At 41.4% G+C, this 16,689-nt stretch overlaps 1 protein-coding gene across 1 annotated transcript in view; it reads left to right on the top strand.

The window, feature by feature from the left end:
- The window catches only part of FSTL4 (follistatin like 4), a 210,344-nt gene that overhangs the window by 99,961 nt on the left and 93,694 nt on the right, over positions 1 to 16,689 (top strand). Inside the window, exons 4-5 of the mRNA XM_062502164.1 lie at positions 10,597 to 10,787; positions 14,489 to 14,609. Coding sequence (XP_062358148.1) covers positions 10,597 to 10,787; positions 14,489 to 14,609 — 312 coding nt within the window. The remainder of the gene's footprint in view (positions 1 to 10,596; positions 10,788 to 14,488; positions 14,610 to 16,689) is intronic.

The raw sequence follows: 16,689 nt of genomic DNA, 5'->3' as shown, positions 1-16,689 counted from the left end.
CTTTAATCTGTTGTTTCTGGACTAATTTAAGAGTTTTCTGTGTGAAGTTTCTTACTCCTTTTTGACGTTTTCTTTCCCCATTAGAAGTACTGTCTCTCCCTTGTGTGCATGTTTTCCTCTTCAGAAGTTAACATTTTATAATTGCAGTAATGCCCTTAGGGTGTATATTGTGGTCTACTAATGAGATGTCTGAGAGGTCTCCTAATGACATCTGAATAACAGGCACAGCACATCGTTATCAAACCATTACACACATCCTTAACAATAATAAATACTCCTGCTTACTGTAATTACATGTGTTGTCCTTTAGTGCTCAGCAAGAGGATATGAGAGACTCCACAATTCAAGTGCAAGCTGGGGAAGTGCTGTAAATCAGCAGTGTTTTGCAGAGGATTTCTCTGGACGCCTTTGAGGATGTGGAAGGACACAGTCTGGGGAGAATTATGGTGTTTTCCTCTTGCTTTTGGATTGGAAATGTCATGAGAACTACTTCCCTCTGTGTGTGTGTACATACCCTCTGCTCTCCTTGTTGTTAAAATCACACACCTGAGTAGGGATGTTCTTGAGAGAACAGGTAGCCATAGGCAATGTTCTCTGTGATAGAGGACAAAGCTGTCCTGTGGCAGATCCTGTGGTCTTGTGATAGAAACATGAGTGTCTCCAAGAAGTTATCAGAGAAAACCTGTGCATACAAATACCCAAGAAAAAGAAAAAATGTACTTGACTGCATCCATCACCAAGGATGGTGCATGGTAGCCTTTATAATGTACATTGCTGGCCACTTTTCCTGTGCATACTTCATACAGATAAGACACCAGGCAGTAAAAATGAAAAATACCTTTTCCAGGGAAACAGATTCATGAAATCACAAGCACTGAGTGATAGTGAAGTTTTCCTTCTGACAGCACGGCCAGTGAATTGTTTGGAAAGGTGTTTCAGAGCAGAACAAAATCAGCAGGATTTGCATTAGTGCCAGAGGACTTTGATGTTTATTAAAGCTTCCAAATAACACATTTTCTGTCTAGAAGTATTTGATAGATGTACCAGTCAGCCATAAAAAGTGAGCATTGGGTACTTCCCTGAGGAATACAGAGAATTTTGCTTTCTCTAATAGGAATAAGGTAGAGGTTTACAAAATGTCAAACTGCAGCTTGCGTGACATCACTTACTGAAGCATTTGGCTTCAGTGTCAACAAAGCAGCACTCCCTAAACATTAATGGTCTGACAGGTTAATTCCCTTCATTTGAAAATAGCAATCTCAGGTGCAAAGAATTAAGCTAAAGCTCAGCATGAGGTGTAAACTGGTGCTTACAGCAGATACACTGCAAAATATATTACTGGCTTTCAGACAACTCTTTTGATGTATTTGGTTTGGGTTTTCCCTTGTCTGAGGCCACGTGGATCAAGCACGAGGGTGATATCTCTCAGCTTTTTGTCCGTCTCCTGCTTTCACTGCCTCTGTATTGAGGCTGTAATCCATCACTGACACAGCATCTGATGCTGCTATGTGTACAGATAGAAGGGTCCCAGCATATCAATTGCACCATGTTTATTCTACTATTTTTGTTTGGGCAGCACTTGAGGCTTTAAACCCAAGGAGCCAGAAAGCCAGAGCTTTCTTTTTAAACCCAGAAAGCCAGGAGCTCTCTGAAAGCATGGCAAGAGCCTTATCTGAAAGCCTTTTAAAGATTGGACAGATATGGACAGGGAGAAGTCTGTAGATTAGTACAGACTGCTCCCAACACCCCAAAATTTCCTGCTGATCTACAGCTGTCCTCCAAATACCCCTTCATAACTCATCACAATGAAACCATGCTGATCAGAGCCTTCCTGCCTTTGCTGGTGGCCCAAAGGTTCAGCACATGGAAAGAAACCTGTCATCCAACCATCCTTACAGCAAAAGCACAAGGAAATATGTAAAATGGATACCATCTAGTTAATTCTTGCTAAAGCAGAGTGTTTCATTTTGCCACTCTGTACAGACTGAGTGTGGAGGCTCCTGGAGTGTCCCACTGTGCTGCCATGGAGCAGCACACACAGCATCATGGCTCTGGGATGGATTATTTGAGCCCAGGAAGTGCAAATCACACAAATGGAGATGTCAGTCATAGAGTAGGTTTACCTTTAATTACCCTTGATTTGCTTAAGTGATGAAACAGAAATAGAGAACCACCCCTGTTTGCAGGAGTGCTGCTCAGCTGTTACTTACTAGCTGGGAATATATCTTTTCACAAATAAGTATTTTTACTTTTTTGTTGTGTTTTGGTTTTTTTGTTTGTTTGTTTGTTTGTTTGGGTTTTTTTTGTTTTTTGTTTTGTTTTGTTTTCCATATGAGAAACAAGTATTATGCAGTATCCCTTATGGATCCGAGTGAGAATCCCCAGCACCCACCTTGCACCTGCCTAGTCACTTCTCTTGTCTTACTTTCTTCTCTTTCTTACCCTTTATAAAAACCTCACTGTCTTCCCTGGCTCTTTCAATACAGTGTTTCTCAATCACTGAAGCAATTCATTGCACTGTTTGTTTTGGGATCTTAAGTGATTAGACATTCTTAAGCTAATTTTGTTGTTATTGTTATTTGTTATTCTGTTATTTGTGCCCCCGCATAAGGGACATTTTCCTCTCCTGCTCACTTTCTCTCTTGTCTGCACCTTAGGATGCAGCATCACTAATTTAGCTTAATAGCTTTTAAAAAGCAGAACAACAGTCACAGAGAGTTGAGTGTGCGAGAGTGTATGTGTCTAAGATCACATCTCTGTGTGGAGTAATAGATTTATAGCAGAGTGGGCTGTGTTTTGGGTAAATTAATCATTAGAAACACACAGTTTTCAGTATAGGACTCATACATAATTCACTCAGGATTTCTGTTATATTTACACTCACCTAATAGCTGATAAAAGAATGATATAAAAGTTATGAGTTGTTTGCCTTGACTGCATGGTGTTCCTTCAACTGCACTGATGTTCATAACATTGTTTCTTCCCTCTGGCTTTACATAATTTTTATTTTTTTAACACACAAATAACAGCTGATACTCAGAAGGCAGCAAATATAATCAGAATAGCCTTGTTTGCTTTTGTGCTTTTCCAGGCCAGGCATGGCTGTTAGTTACATCTTCTTTATGCTAAATAGTTTTTGGGAATGCAGTCTGAATGGATCTTTGGGAGAGATGTTCTGGTGGAATGAGAGCAATCATCCACCAAATCATCTAGAAATCCCTGGCTTGGGAACGTGTCTGGGCTCTTTGTGGGCAGTGCAGTATCACCCTGTAGTACCAGGGAGGGTCTGATCCAGCTTAGTGGGTGGGTGTGAATTTTGGAAGAGCCGCCCACTGCTGACCAGAAGCCAAAAACAGGTTCTTGCAAAGATGGCCATGGTCATTTTGTTGCCAACCACAGAGGGTTAAAATTTCCAGAAAACAGAGAAAACCCAGTCATTCAGAATGTGAGCTGCCTTAGTGAGAGCCATTGTATCTCACAGCTCCTTGGAGAGGACAGGTGTAACATCAGATGATTATGTTTATTGTGTGTTTTCCCACCTGCAGGCTTCTTTCTGCCTCCCTCCCTGGGGCTGCTCCTGCTCCCTTCCTGGTAGGACACAGGACTTTGGACTTTGCCTTTGGACTTGGCAAACCAAGTTGTAATTCTTGGGCTTCCCAAGAAAGGCTGAAAATTCATCCATCTCTTCCAGTGCATTCGGGTCTGAGTCATATGATACATTTAGCTTTATGCAGTTTGGAAGGTATATAGTCTAAGGTAGAAATAGAATTTTTGTTTATAGAACTGGGAATTAATATTCTCATGCTGTAAGTTTTTAATATATTTTTAAAACTCACAGAGTTAGATGGGTTCTTTATCTTGTAATAAAATGAACTATTGAAACAAATATACACTGAGACAAGCTTTAATTTTTCCAGGTTATAAATGTCTATTGTTTAATAGTATCTACTTCATGGCATATAGTCCATTCCATTTCTATGACAAATTTGGTGAGCTCCCAGTTGCTGCTAAATTGTATATGGATACCTGATAAATGTACATCTTATTAGCTGAAACACATCCCTAAGATAAGCAAGTTCATTTGGATTTTTATTGTTAATTGCATTTTTTAGCAGAGGCAACTGAAGGATGTTCATGAATTTGCATGATGTTAAACATCTGCTCCTTTTAGCAGGAACTTAACCAGAGCTTCACTTAACCTGTAAATTCAAATCAGGAGTAAAACAGGTATTCAGCCTTTGAGGGACTTGGCTGTGTGTAAAGGAGGTGGGCAAGTAATGCTGTGAGGGAGCAGGATGTAATTAGCAGTGTTGCCTAAATGTCACATCTGTGGTGTGTGGTTTCCTCTGTGCACAGAGATAGTCTTCAGTGATGTTTGGAGGCAGCAAAAAGCTCCCTGTGTTATTATCAGGTGATACAGGAACACTGCAGTGGGGTTATGTGCAGTGTAATTGCTGCAGAACACAGCCTGATATTTTATAGGAAGCTTTCTCTGAATGATCAGAAGTTAAATGGTTGTTATCACAGATTTTTATATATTAAAATTAGTGTTAATTTCTCTTCAGCCTTAATTGGCTTGCTCAGACCTTGTATAGAATCATGGAGTCATTAAGGTTGGAAAAGACCTTCAGGATCATGAAGTCCAACATTCAGCCAAATATCCCTGTTACTGTTAGTGTTAGTGACCACACATAATCACAGATTGATTATATGCAGGTGCTTTACTAGGAGCGTGTGGGAGCTAGGGGTATTAGCAACCCAAATCTAGCTCCACCATCTTTGTCCAAAGTGCACATATTTATACAATTTTAGCTGTAGCACTAATTGCTATACCAACCTTATCATTAAACCTTATCAATATTGCTTCATTAGAACTTAGCCCATGCTAGTACGAACATGTACGAATCTTATCTATAAGTATCTTAGAGACCCCATGTACTGATCCCCATTACTATAAACATCTTAGCTTGCTGAACTATCCCAAATACAAAGCATTCCTTCAGCCTAGTTTTACATGATTTTTAGAAACATTTAACCCTATACTAACATTACCACTATCCCATTGCAAATCACTACCTCTGCTCATTTTTTGAACTCTTTCAGGGATGATGACTCTGCCTCTTCCCTGAGCAGCCTGTTCCAAGGTTTAACTGCTGTTTCAATGGAGAATTTTTGAGTTCAACCCGTAGTATTTACAGCCTATAAAAATCAGAGTTGGGAAGATCCAAAACTCACAGATATCTCTAAATGGGAAGAAACTGTCAGTTCCAAAAAGGTTTCTTGATGTTCTGCTCCTGCAGCTGCATTTGCTCAGAGGAGTCTGTTCATGTAAATTGTTGAGAAAAGCGGTTGTTTTCTTCTTTCCAACCACACAGGAAAATGGAGGAAAATCCAGCTAAACTCTCCATGCATGTGCAGAAACTAGCAATTAAAGGAAGAGGAAGATAGAAAGAGACAGATAAAAAATTTGCATGGCAGAATGGGGATTTGCAAGTAGACCCCTGAAGAACTGAAGTAATCTTTAATTTTCCTGTCCCCATGTGAACTTACTCTGTCGAGTCAAACAGGCTGTAAGGCAACAGATCATTGGGGTAAAGAGTTCACATAATGTTCAGCAGTCAGCTCAGGTTCAGCAGTCTGATCTTTTGCGACCACATTTCCACTGTTCAGCCAACACATTCCTTTTTTGTGTGTAGGAAAACAGGCTGGTGTTGATGAGGAATTTTGCCATAAATGGCACAACAATTAAGAAGCCACACTCAGAAATAAATTTGTAACATTTTAGTTTAGTTGTTTTTTGATCGTTCTAACAATGCCAGATAAAGCCTGAGTGAAATACAGGGAAAGGGCTGTTTTGAAAACAGAACTTTTCTCCAACCCCTTTAATTTTGTCTAGAAATGTTTTTTTCAGCAACAATATATTTTTTGCCCTATAGTACAGATGAGAAAACAAATCTTACTGCTCTCATCTCCCGCACTGAATTTCCTCCTGGAGCTTGAAAACTGCCATAGGAGCAGCTGAAAATAGTCAGCATGGTCTGAGATGATCTATCAAATAAAATGACATCCCTGATGCCTCCTGCCTTAGAAATTACACTCTTCAGCTGGCTTCAAACTATTCTTTATTACCATATATGGTGGTGCTGAAGGGTTGCCTAGAAAATTAGTGCCACTGGAGATGCCCCTTCAGTGGTGGGTTATTTGTACTGGGTTGTTATCATCCTCCCCCAGGGACAGTGAGCAGGAGCACTGCCATGGTGGGTGGATTTCAGGCAGGTAATGGTGGGATCCAGGAGCCAAATGGGGCTGGCAGCTCTGTGTGGGATGCCAGGTTATGTCTTATCTCACCTGCAGTGATAACACACTGAGTCTAATCCTGTGTTGGGAGTGGCAGCACAGTTGCAGATTTTCAAGGGCTTGAGCCCACAGATCTGAGAGCATGTGGACCTGTGCTCCAGCTGTGTGGAGGTGCCAGTCAGGGGAAACTTCTGGAGAGCTTTTGAAGGGTCACAAGAAGTTTGAATCTCTTTGTATGCCTTCTTGTGTGTTTCTTGATAGTCACACACTCTTATACTTAGCCTGGATGCTAAAGGCTGCATAGCTTCTCTCATGGATTTTAGGAAGAGCTGCAGGTGCCCTCTGCCATTCTAGCAGCCCATATGGTTTTGCTGAAAAATAGCTCAGGAACCAGTGGGACTCAAATCCTCTAAAGACTTCTGTGTATGTTCCGGCTCACATCTGCTGTCAGGTGATCTGCACATCAGGGTCTCAGAGATTGGTACTCTGTAGGTGTTATCAGATCATTTTTGATATTTAAAGAAGTACTGACATTTCGAGTAATCATAGTATTGTAAGGCACCTTGCATGGTAATATTTCACTGGGAGATTAGTTTCCTCGTTCACTTCCTCAGTTTATTTTTATTTTGTACTCTGCATTCCTTTGAAGGACACTTTCATCTCCAGCCTGGCTGTTCCTCTGTTACCTGCTTTTACTCAGAACTGGGTTGAAGATTGCTGTGGGATCCAAGTGTAAAAACCTGTAGCAATTCACAGAAACCAGGAGTAAAATTTTTAAAGAGACCAGTTATTGGGGGAGCTGGATTAATGAGCTGTTACCACAATTTAGCCACATTCACCAGTGACCTTTCACGGGGAGGATGCTCTTGATAAATGAAGATCATTACTGAGTTCTGAAATAAAAATATAACGGCATTCTGTGTTTCTTGGCAGGTTGATCAATATTTTATCTGCCAAAGCATGCAGAAGTATTAAATAGGATGAATTACATTGCTGCTGCAAACCGGGGCAAGAAGCACCATTGCCTGGAGTGATCAGGGCATGTAAATTTGATAGTTATTTACCACATTTTAGCAATCAGACCTTCATATGCTAGATTTTTTTTTTTTTACTGCTCTTCTATCTTATTGGGGTTTTTTTTGGTTTGTTTTGGGGTTTTTTTGGGTTTTTTTATTCAAATAGTTGCAGGTTTCACTGGCTATGAAAATGCTCTAAACTGGTAAGAAGGGCTTGTTTCTTTGGAGAGCTTCCCCAGCATGAAGAGGGAACTAATGAACTAGAATTGAAGAATCAGTTTAGGGCATGACAGGATAGCAGTTTTAGCTCATCCAGAATTTGTGTGGGTGTCTCTCTGTATATTTGTTCCCCAACTGTGTGGTGGGGATGGTGCCTGAGTACACACAGGGTCAGCTGGCAGTACCCACAGGAACCTGGAACACGTGTGGTGGCATTTCTGATGTTTAGAAACAGGGAAGGGAAGGAACGCTTCAAAACCCATCTCTGAAGAGCAGTGGTGGTCAGCTAAAATCATAGAATCAGAAAATCCTAAGTTAGAAGTCCACAAGGATATCAAGTCCAGCTCCTGGCCCTGCACAGGATAACCCCAGAAATTCCACCATGTGCCCGAGAGTATTGTCCAAATGCTCCTTGATTTCTGTCAGGCTTGGTGCAATGACCATTCCCTGGGGAGTGGCCAACCACCCTCTGGGGGAAGAACCTTTTCCTAACATCCAACCTAAACCTCCCAATGCAGGTTGCAGTTGTGAGCAGAATCCAAATCCCTGGGGAGCTCTAACAAGGAAACCAAACTGAGAGACTTCCATTAACAAGGCCAACCAAGGAGAGCAGTCTGAGATGAGATGAGATGAGATGAGATGAGATGAGATGAGATGAGATGAGATGAGATGAGATGAGATGAGATGAGATGAGATGAGATGAACTGCTTATGATGAGCTTGTGTTGCAAAGGAAACTTCTGGGGACAGTCAGCCGAGAGAGAGGAGACTGGGGATAAGTGAGAGGGCACACAGACAGTTTCTATGACATTCTTTTTGTTTAGCAGTCATGTTTATAATACCTGGAAGAACAGAACAAGAGGTGGCAGAAGCCTAAAGAGAGTATTTAGTAGATAAAGGTGGTAGATCCTTGGCATAGTGTAAGAAGATTACAGATGTCAGGAGATCAGGAGAGGGCAAGAGGAAAGGAGGGGATATACAGAGCTTTGCTCTCCAAGACCTATAAACCAGCTCAGTGTCAGCAGTGGGTCAGCCCACCCAGGTGTCACCGTGTGTGTTGCCTGTAGCTGTGCTGGTGCTCACTTATGGAAACCACAAAGCAGAAAGAGAAGCTGAAGAAAATTAAATCACTTTCTCTACCCTCGTTACCCCCTGATACATTTCTGGGATTGACTTTTGACAGAAAATAAAATTCCAGCTCAGAGAAAAAAATACTGGAGTAGTTAAAACAGTATTTACAACAGAATAGCTTGATTAAATGGATACAGTAATCAGATTTTCTCTTAAATAACCTGATGATTGAATAAAAAAGAATTCATGCTTGCCTTCACAAACCATCAAATAACATGGTTGGGAATAAAGAAATCAAGAATAATAAACACAATTAATAGTAGCTGAATAGTCTTGTTTTTTCTGTTAAACAAGACTGATTCCAAGTGGGACCCGGTGGTTTTTGGAGGTTGCTTAGAGGGAAGAAAAAATTTATCAGCTGCTTAATATCCCTGAGCAGCAAGAAACTCTCGAAACTAGATGGGACTGAGTTCAGGGTAGGAAATAAGCCTTGTCTTGCAATTCTTGTTCATGTAGCAGGAGGGCACTGACCTGACTGGTGAGCACATGTTCAGCTTCTGTGTCCTCTCTCACCTTCTCAAGTCATGACACTTTTGAAGGTGTGAGCACAAAATATGAAGGGTGAAAAAAAAGCTTGACAGTAGATGGGTTTGCTATTAGAGAAATGCCTTCTACCTGGAATTTTATTTGGATTTCAGTTGGAGTGGGACCAAGAAGGCCAAAATGTTGCAGCTCAGCAAGAAAAGGACAGGAACATTAGTTGTGACTGTGACAGTCTTCTGTTATTTTTCAAAGGAATAATGTTTAGTCTTTGGGGAGCTGATCTACAAGGGTATTGTCCCTTAAACTGAAGTGGGACCATGTTCTCTTAGATTTAAGAGATTAAGTCTCTTTGATTTAATCCAACAGGATCAGTGTTGGGATTTAAAAGAAAAAAAATTTGTTTTAAAACAAGTATTGCAAAGAGCAAGGCTATTTACATTGTAGGGAAATTACATTATAGACATAAGGACATCTGAGGGGAGCAGCTGAGCGTGTTGATGCTGTTGGAGGAGTATGGTTGATACCCAGAGTGTGGAACAGCTGAAGCCTGAGGGTTCTCCAGGGTCTGCTCCAAGGCTCCTGCAAGGCACCGGCTGCTGTGCTCTGCACTAAAGGAAACAAAGATTTGCACAAAAACATAGTTGCCATTTCTCATTTTGCTGAGTTCTGCCAGACAACAGATGAACAGAAAAGGGTAATAATATCCTAAACCACTTTGGGCATATGGATGTATTTCCTTGAGGAGGAGAAGAGCTGTGGGAGAGCTGTATGCTGGGGGTACAGTGTGAGCTTTCAGGGTCAGGAGGGTTCAATCTGATTTCTTAAGCCAAGCCAGAGTCACTTCAGAGAGAGTGGCTTGAGGGCTTTTCCCTGATTATAACCTTTTTCCCTGGTCAGAGGCAGGAGAGCATTTATTTCAGCCTGCAGCAGGATGATGAGAGCAGGCACTGGTGACACCCCAGCTGCAGGGGCTCCCCACAGCCCCGCGCTCCTCACTGTCCTTCCTCTGACTTTACCACCTCTAAGGAGTCCTTGAGATCAGCCCCATGTTTGACATAGGATGACACTCTGAGCTGCCAGTTACATTAGTGGAACTTCCTAAACATCAGCTTCCCCAGGTTTTTTACTTTAGGGGATAAATTTATTCATACAGAAAAGCATAGAGCCAATTTAATATTTGTGAGAGTTACAAAACTGACTGTAGAAGTCTGTAACTGAAGCCCTATAAAATCTGGAAGGAAACATGCTGGAGTGTATGCCTGTCAGCAGGATTTAGCAAATCTGCCAGCTATTACAACAGGTAATGACTACAGGAGCTCCTCAAGTGCAGAGCTGAGTGGAGCGGAATACACAGACAGACATATGTGCCTAATTTTTCCCTTTAGGACCTCAGTCCTTTGAAAAGATCAAGGTAAATGCACGTGGTGCAGTAATGCTGTTTTATCTCTCAGGTGACACCTGCACAATGGCAGACTACAGCCAGCTCAAGAGCATCCTGCTGGACCTGCAGGCTCGCCGGCAGAGCCCGCCGAGCAGCCTGGCCAAGGACAGAGCCGCCCAGAAGCGCTTCCTAATTGAAGAGCTGTTTAAGCACTTGGATCTGAACGGTGATGAACATCTCAGCAGCTCTGAACTGGCTCAGGTAGGTTTATTGTTCAGTGAAAATGGAATTATGAAGTGGATTTTCATTCAAAGTGTGAATTGAATGTAACACAGCAGCACTCATGTGGGAATGGTCATTTGTACCTTTCCAGTCAGCTGCAGGTAGAAGAGGAAAATCTAACACAGGCAATGAGTCTCACCCTGCATCTCCCAGGAATCAGTGTTGTCTTAAACATTTGAAGCTCATCTCCAAACAAAAAAAGCATGGCAGTTTTCTAGCCCCACCCATACTCCTCAAAATAGGTAATAATCCTTGCTCTGCTGCCAGGGTCCCCCGGTCTCTCTGACCTGCCTCGGCTAGCTCCGGGTCAGAGATGAGGGGTTTTCAGCATGGACAAAGGTAAAAGACCAAAGGAGGCGCTCCTTCCCGGGATGATCCAAGCTCATTACCCTGAAGGGTTCCAGGGACCGAGGGAGGGATTGTGGGCAACGCGGGGCTTTTTCAAACCTCGGTAAGGGGCGGAGCAACCCTGGTCACAGCCAATCAGGGCTGGCCGGGGAAAAAGGGGTGGGGTTATGGGGAGGGATGAACCACGCTACAGACCGAGAGGGGGAAATGGGATAAACCATTTTCAGTGCAATATAAAACCATGAATGTGCATTACAACACTCTGCTATCTGACATCTTCTGAAGTATTTTCAGTTAGCAGGCTTGGGGAGAATTAATTTAGATTTTTTAAGTGCATGTAAGTTAGGCAGAAATCTTTCCATTCTTCTTCCTGCCTTCTGAACTGTGCATTAACATAGACTAATGTGGCAGCAAAGTTGGAATGTTTTTCAGCAGGTTTATTGTCCTAGAATCCCTGGGCAGATGCTGAAACGTTGATTAGCAGAAGTTGATAGAAAAGATAAGAGCTTGAAAAAACTGTTATTTGAGGCATGCTGTGCTGTTGGAATTCATCTCATTGGTAAAGTGAACCAAACAGGCATCCTGGGTACTCAGTCTGTGTCCTCAGCTTGCTTTTTGTGCATGCAGACCTGGGAAAACAGTCCTGTAATATGTCTTTTCCATTCCATTATATCATCCATGAGAAGAATTAGAAACAAATGCCTTTTAAGAGCCCTTTGGAAGCCAGTCCTATCTGGGACCTATTCCAGCTTCCACAGCTGTTCCTTCATAGAGTTATGGAATAGTTTGGGTGGGAAGGGACCTTAAAGCTTGTCTCATTCCAACCCCTGCCATGGGCAGGGACACCTGCCACTAGACCAGGTTGTTCAGAGTAAGTTCACCCTTGAGTGTCTCATTTGCGCTCTTACTTCCCAGGGAACAGAGAGCGTGTTGCAGGCATGAGCCTGCTTCTCCCTGAGCCTACTCCTCTGTAGGACAGTTTGTACTGCAGTTTAGTCCTCAGGCTGTTGGCAGGATGCTTGGATCCTTTCCATACAATGCAAAGTGTCAGCATAAATTCCCTTAGATCTGACGGCTGTGAATACATGCAATATTTCCTCTGAAGGCAATGATTTTTTCATAAAGACATGGTAACTGTAAGAACACACTTTTATCTGAATTCAAAGCCAACTTTTACATAGTGGCATCTAAGTGTCTGCTCTGCTCTCTAATTTTTTTGCCCTTTTTACATGAAACTTATTTTATTGGGATTTAAAAACTCTCACGGAAATAAAGGTTTGGCAGCCTGCAAGCAACTTTTATTACAAAGGAGCACAAACAGTGCTGTAAGGTCTGCCTCAAAGTTCCTCTGGATTTTGTTTGCAGATGTGCCTGCAGCCCAGGTCTCTCTCACAAGTGCATGGTAAGACATTAGCTACTTTTATTTTAATTATTCTCACTGTTACCAAAATCAGTAAATGTGCCTGAACATCTGGAGCCCACTACAGTTTGATAGACCAGAGTAAGTTCAGCCTCAGCCAGGAGCCCTCCCACCCAACCATTCTCTATACAATCTGGCCACCAGCATGGCTGAGTTGACAGTGAGATCACCTCTCAAAAGACAAAATAATGCCAATTAATGCACAATTAAGATAAGCCATGAGTGCCCTTAATCCTGAGTCGAGTGGCTCTGGTCTTGGGCGCCTTAGTGCCCAAGCTGAGTCCCAGCCAAGCTAGGTACATATCTGTGGGGCAGCTCTGGGCTTTCACAGCAGAAGGATTCACAGTTTATTTGTATCATGCCAATTCTTTATTTTTTCTTTTTAACAAGATGGTTTTTTACGTGCTCTTACAAGACCGGTATCCACCCAGGATTCAAGGGACATTTTTTTAGGTAATGAGCAATTTTTAATAACCCGGGTTATAGTCATAACAGAACTATTCTTTCCTCTTTCTCAGGTAGATTTGTGATTGATTTGCATTACCTGTCTATAACTTCAAATTTCCCCCAAAAATGGCAATTTCATTGCCCATGGGCAGAGGAAGCTGGGCTGAACATGATGCAGTGAGATCTTGTTTCCTCAGACTGCTGGATGAGCTGGTGCTATGCCTTTGCTTTGTTTTATTTAGAAGAAGAATAATCTCTTGAGTGCTATTACCTTGTCTGTAAGCGAAAACTCAAGATGGGTAACTTGCACTGCTGCAGTAAGAAGCAGTTTTTAAGACCTGAAAGTGGATCTTCAGGAGGCTCATTGCAGAGGGATTCATGGCAAAGGAGAGTCTCTCCAGGGGGATGGTACTTCATGATGCAGTACCCATTTGTTTGTTCTCCATAACAGAATTGCTTTGAGCAAAACAATGACAACAGATGCCCCATCCCCTTCTATTTACAGCTGGTTTGCCTCCTTTCTGCTGGTAGATCCTATCCAGTATTTTCCCTCTGGACCCAACAGTGAAATTCCCATGTAGTTTTGCAACCATGGATAGATAAGGCTATTAACAATGATGGTGATTGGAATGTTTTTTCCATTTAAATCTTTAATGTATTTTAAAGTCAGATTTATAAATCAACTAAGTGTGTCACAGCTGAAGTGTTTTCCACTGTTTTTTTTTTCCTACCATTAAATCAAAAGGACTAGTAAAAACTTGTCAGTCTTATAAAAAGTTAATCAGTTGTCTATACAAAGGATAGACAGAGGGAAATTTCCATCTTTAGAGGATTGATGTTGGGAGTTATGGTTGATCTCACTTTTATTGAATATTTTTTACCTCCTAGGTGAAGGGTCATTTTTTTAGCATTATTTAAATTGCTTCAGCATAATGGGTCAGGACTAGAATAGTAAATAAAAGAGTCCCTGACCTACAGGAAGAAGCTTTCCTGTCTGGAAGATACAACAGTTCAACAGTTTTCTTCATGTTCTACAAAAAATTCAGAGAACACAGATGAAATGTTAAAAAAACAGAAGAAGCAAACTGTCAAGGGTTGTAAAAGCCCATCAATGTCGAGTAAGTTGCCTGTTCTAGTCCTAAAATCAGGGAATACAATTTTTTCCTTACTTACAGAGGGGAAAGGAGAAGCACACTTTTGTTTTTCTCTGTTGAAAATTTATTTTTCAGTCTGTTTTCAAAATGAAAATGCATTTCTGTACTCTGGTAAATGAAGGGGCTCTTCAGTCCATGGTCCATGAAGTGCTGCAGGAATATGAATATCTTGATAGAAAGAAAATATATAATGATAGATTATCTATCTATCTATCTATCTATCTATGTCCCCAAAGGTCATTTCATGGAAAATCTACAAGGTGAGCAGTGTGTGGAATTACATGTAAGATTGCCTGTTCTCTTTGCTACAGCTAATGAAGATGGAGGACCTGGAAGATGATTTACTGGGTTGTACACTTGAAGACCTTCTCCAGTTTGATGATTACAATAACGACGGCCACCTGACCCTGCAGGAACTCTACACAGCCTTTCGTGAGTCCCTGCTTTGGTCTGTCCTGGGTGTTTGAAGCATGTGAATATCTATGAGGGCACTGTTGTCTTCCAAGATTTGGTCAGCGAAGATGATCCCTTTTTGGTCTTTAATGCCATGAAAACACTTTGGAAGGCTTGTTTCCAAAGGTGTCTGTGCTGCACAGTGTGAGCATGAAGCAGGAGGTTGGTACAGGTGTGTCAAGTTTATTATTTTGTTCTGTGTTTTTTTGTGCTTCTTGATGGCAAAGTAGAGATGGTGGCCTGGCCAAGGTCTGAAGACCTGAGTGTGTGGTTTGATTAACCCTAAAGAAACAAGATGGAAACCTGTCCAAAGGTGCTGTGATAATATGAGTTAGTTTGCTGTGGGGAAGGTGTTTACTGAATATTTTGCCTGGGAATTATGTTTTCTACATTTTGTTTCCATGTTAATGAGTGTATTGAAGTGTGCAGTCGTGATATAAATATCAGCATCGTGTGCAAGCATCTGGGGATCACAGAGCTACGTAAACAGTGGGATATAATAAATACTTGTGTTATCTCATTTATCTTCATAAATTTATGTTCTTGCTTTAAGTTAAGCATTCATTGATGTCTTTCCCTGGAAAAGGCCCACACTGTCTCCTTCATCTGGGTGATAGAAAGTTGTATTGTTGCCCATTCCTTTGGGATACTAAAGAAAAAGAGAAAAGGGGAGGGTTAGTAATCAGGATAGTGAGCTACAGAGAACTTGGATGTGGTTAAGACATGGCTAAAAATGAAGCAGGATTCAAACACTGCACTGTTGAGTGCAGGGAAAGGGCCAATAACAAGCTGGTTACCTCTTAAGCAAGATTCTGTTCTAAAGAGGGTAATGTCTGTTTTCTTTATTTACAGCTTTTCATTAAAAAAAAATAGATAATAATCACATAGTGTTTTGGGTTGGAAGGGACCTTAAAGATTATCAAGTTCCATCCCCCTGCCATGGGCAAGGACACCTGGCACTTCACTCCAAGCCCCATCCAACCTGGCTTTCAACATTTCCAGGGATGGGACAGCTACAGCTCCTCTGGGAAGCCTGTGCCAGGGCCCCACCACCCTCACAGGGAAGAATTTCTCCATAAAATATCCAATCCAGCCCTGCGCTCTGTCAGTTTGAAGCCATTCCCCCTTGTCCTGTCATACCATAACCTTGTCAAAAGTCCCTCTTCAGCTCTCCTTAGGCCGCCCTTAAATATTGGAAGGCTGTTTAAAGTGCTTTAAGATTAACCCTGGTTGTCACCATGGACCTGTTTGAACCACACATGCATTTAATTCAACACAGCAGATATACAGTAAAACATAAAATCTCATACATTAAGAAGGCATAAAGTGTATTAACTCAGCTATGAAGGCTTGACATGCAGTTATTTGGGAGCATATTTGGATCAATGGGTTCTCAGTCACATCCACTTAAACCTAAATTCTGAGAGTCATTTCTATGTATTTTGGTTCAGTGAATTTTAAGTAGGCAATGAAAATAAGACATGTACAAAATATTAACTAATTAATACCAATAGTGTTGATAAACTGTAAAAGTATTGTAACAAAACACAAGGTGTAACAATGATTTTTTGTCCAAGGAATTTTGTATCTGAACAGAACTGCTCACCATCTGAAGCTGAAAACCAGACTGACCTCTCCATTTTCAGTTTTCCCAGAATCCCAATTTTTATCAACAGCTGGTAATGGCTCACCAACTTTTAATTTAAAACCAAAGGTAATTGCTTGCAGCTTCTCAAAACCTGGAAGAAAATTTAGTAGCTGATTAAACTATACTTTTTCCCTTTATTAAATGATGTAGGAAAAAATCTCAGAAATACTTTAAACACTTAAGGGCATACTTTTATTTATGAAAATTTTGTTTATAAGATTACTGTTTTGTTATGAGTCAGAATTTTACTAGTGCAGAATTTATTGCAGCAGTAGTTTAAAGCTACAGCATCCTGAACATTTCCCCTATTTTTTGCCTATTAGAAAGAACTTTTTGTTGCTTGAAGTTCACCCAAGCCATGAATTGTGGCTGCCACAGGCTGGCAGCAAGATATGGACACAGCTGCTCAGC

This window comes from Cinclus cinclus, chromosome 14 (genome assembly GCF_963662255.1).
Source record: "Cinclus cinclus chromosome 14, bCinCin1.1, whole genome shotgun sequence".
In the NCBI taxonomy this organism is placed as follows: Eukaryota; Metazoa; Chordata; class Aves; order Passeriformes; family Cinclidae; genus Cinclus; species Cinclus cinclus.
Note: the sequence above shows the minus strand (reverse complement) of the source record. Positions and strands in the feature narration are given on the sequence as shown.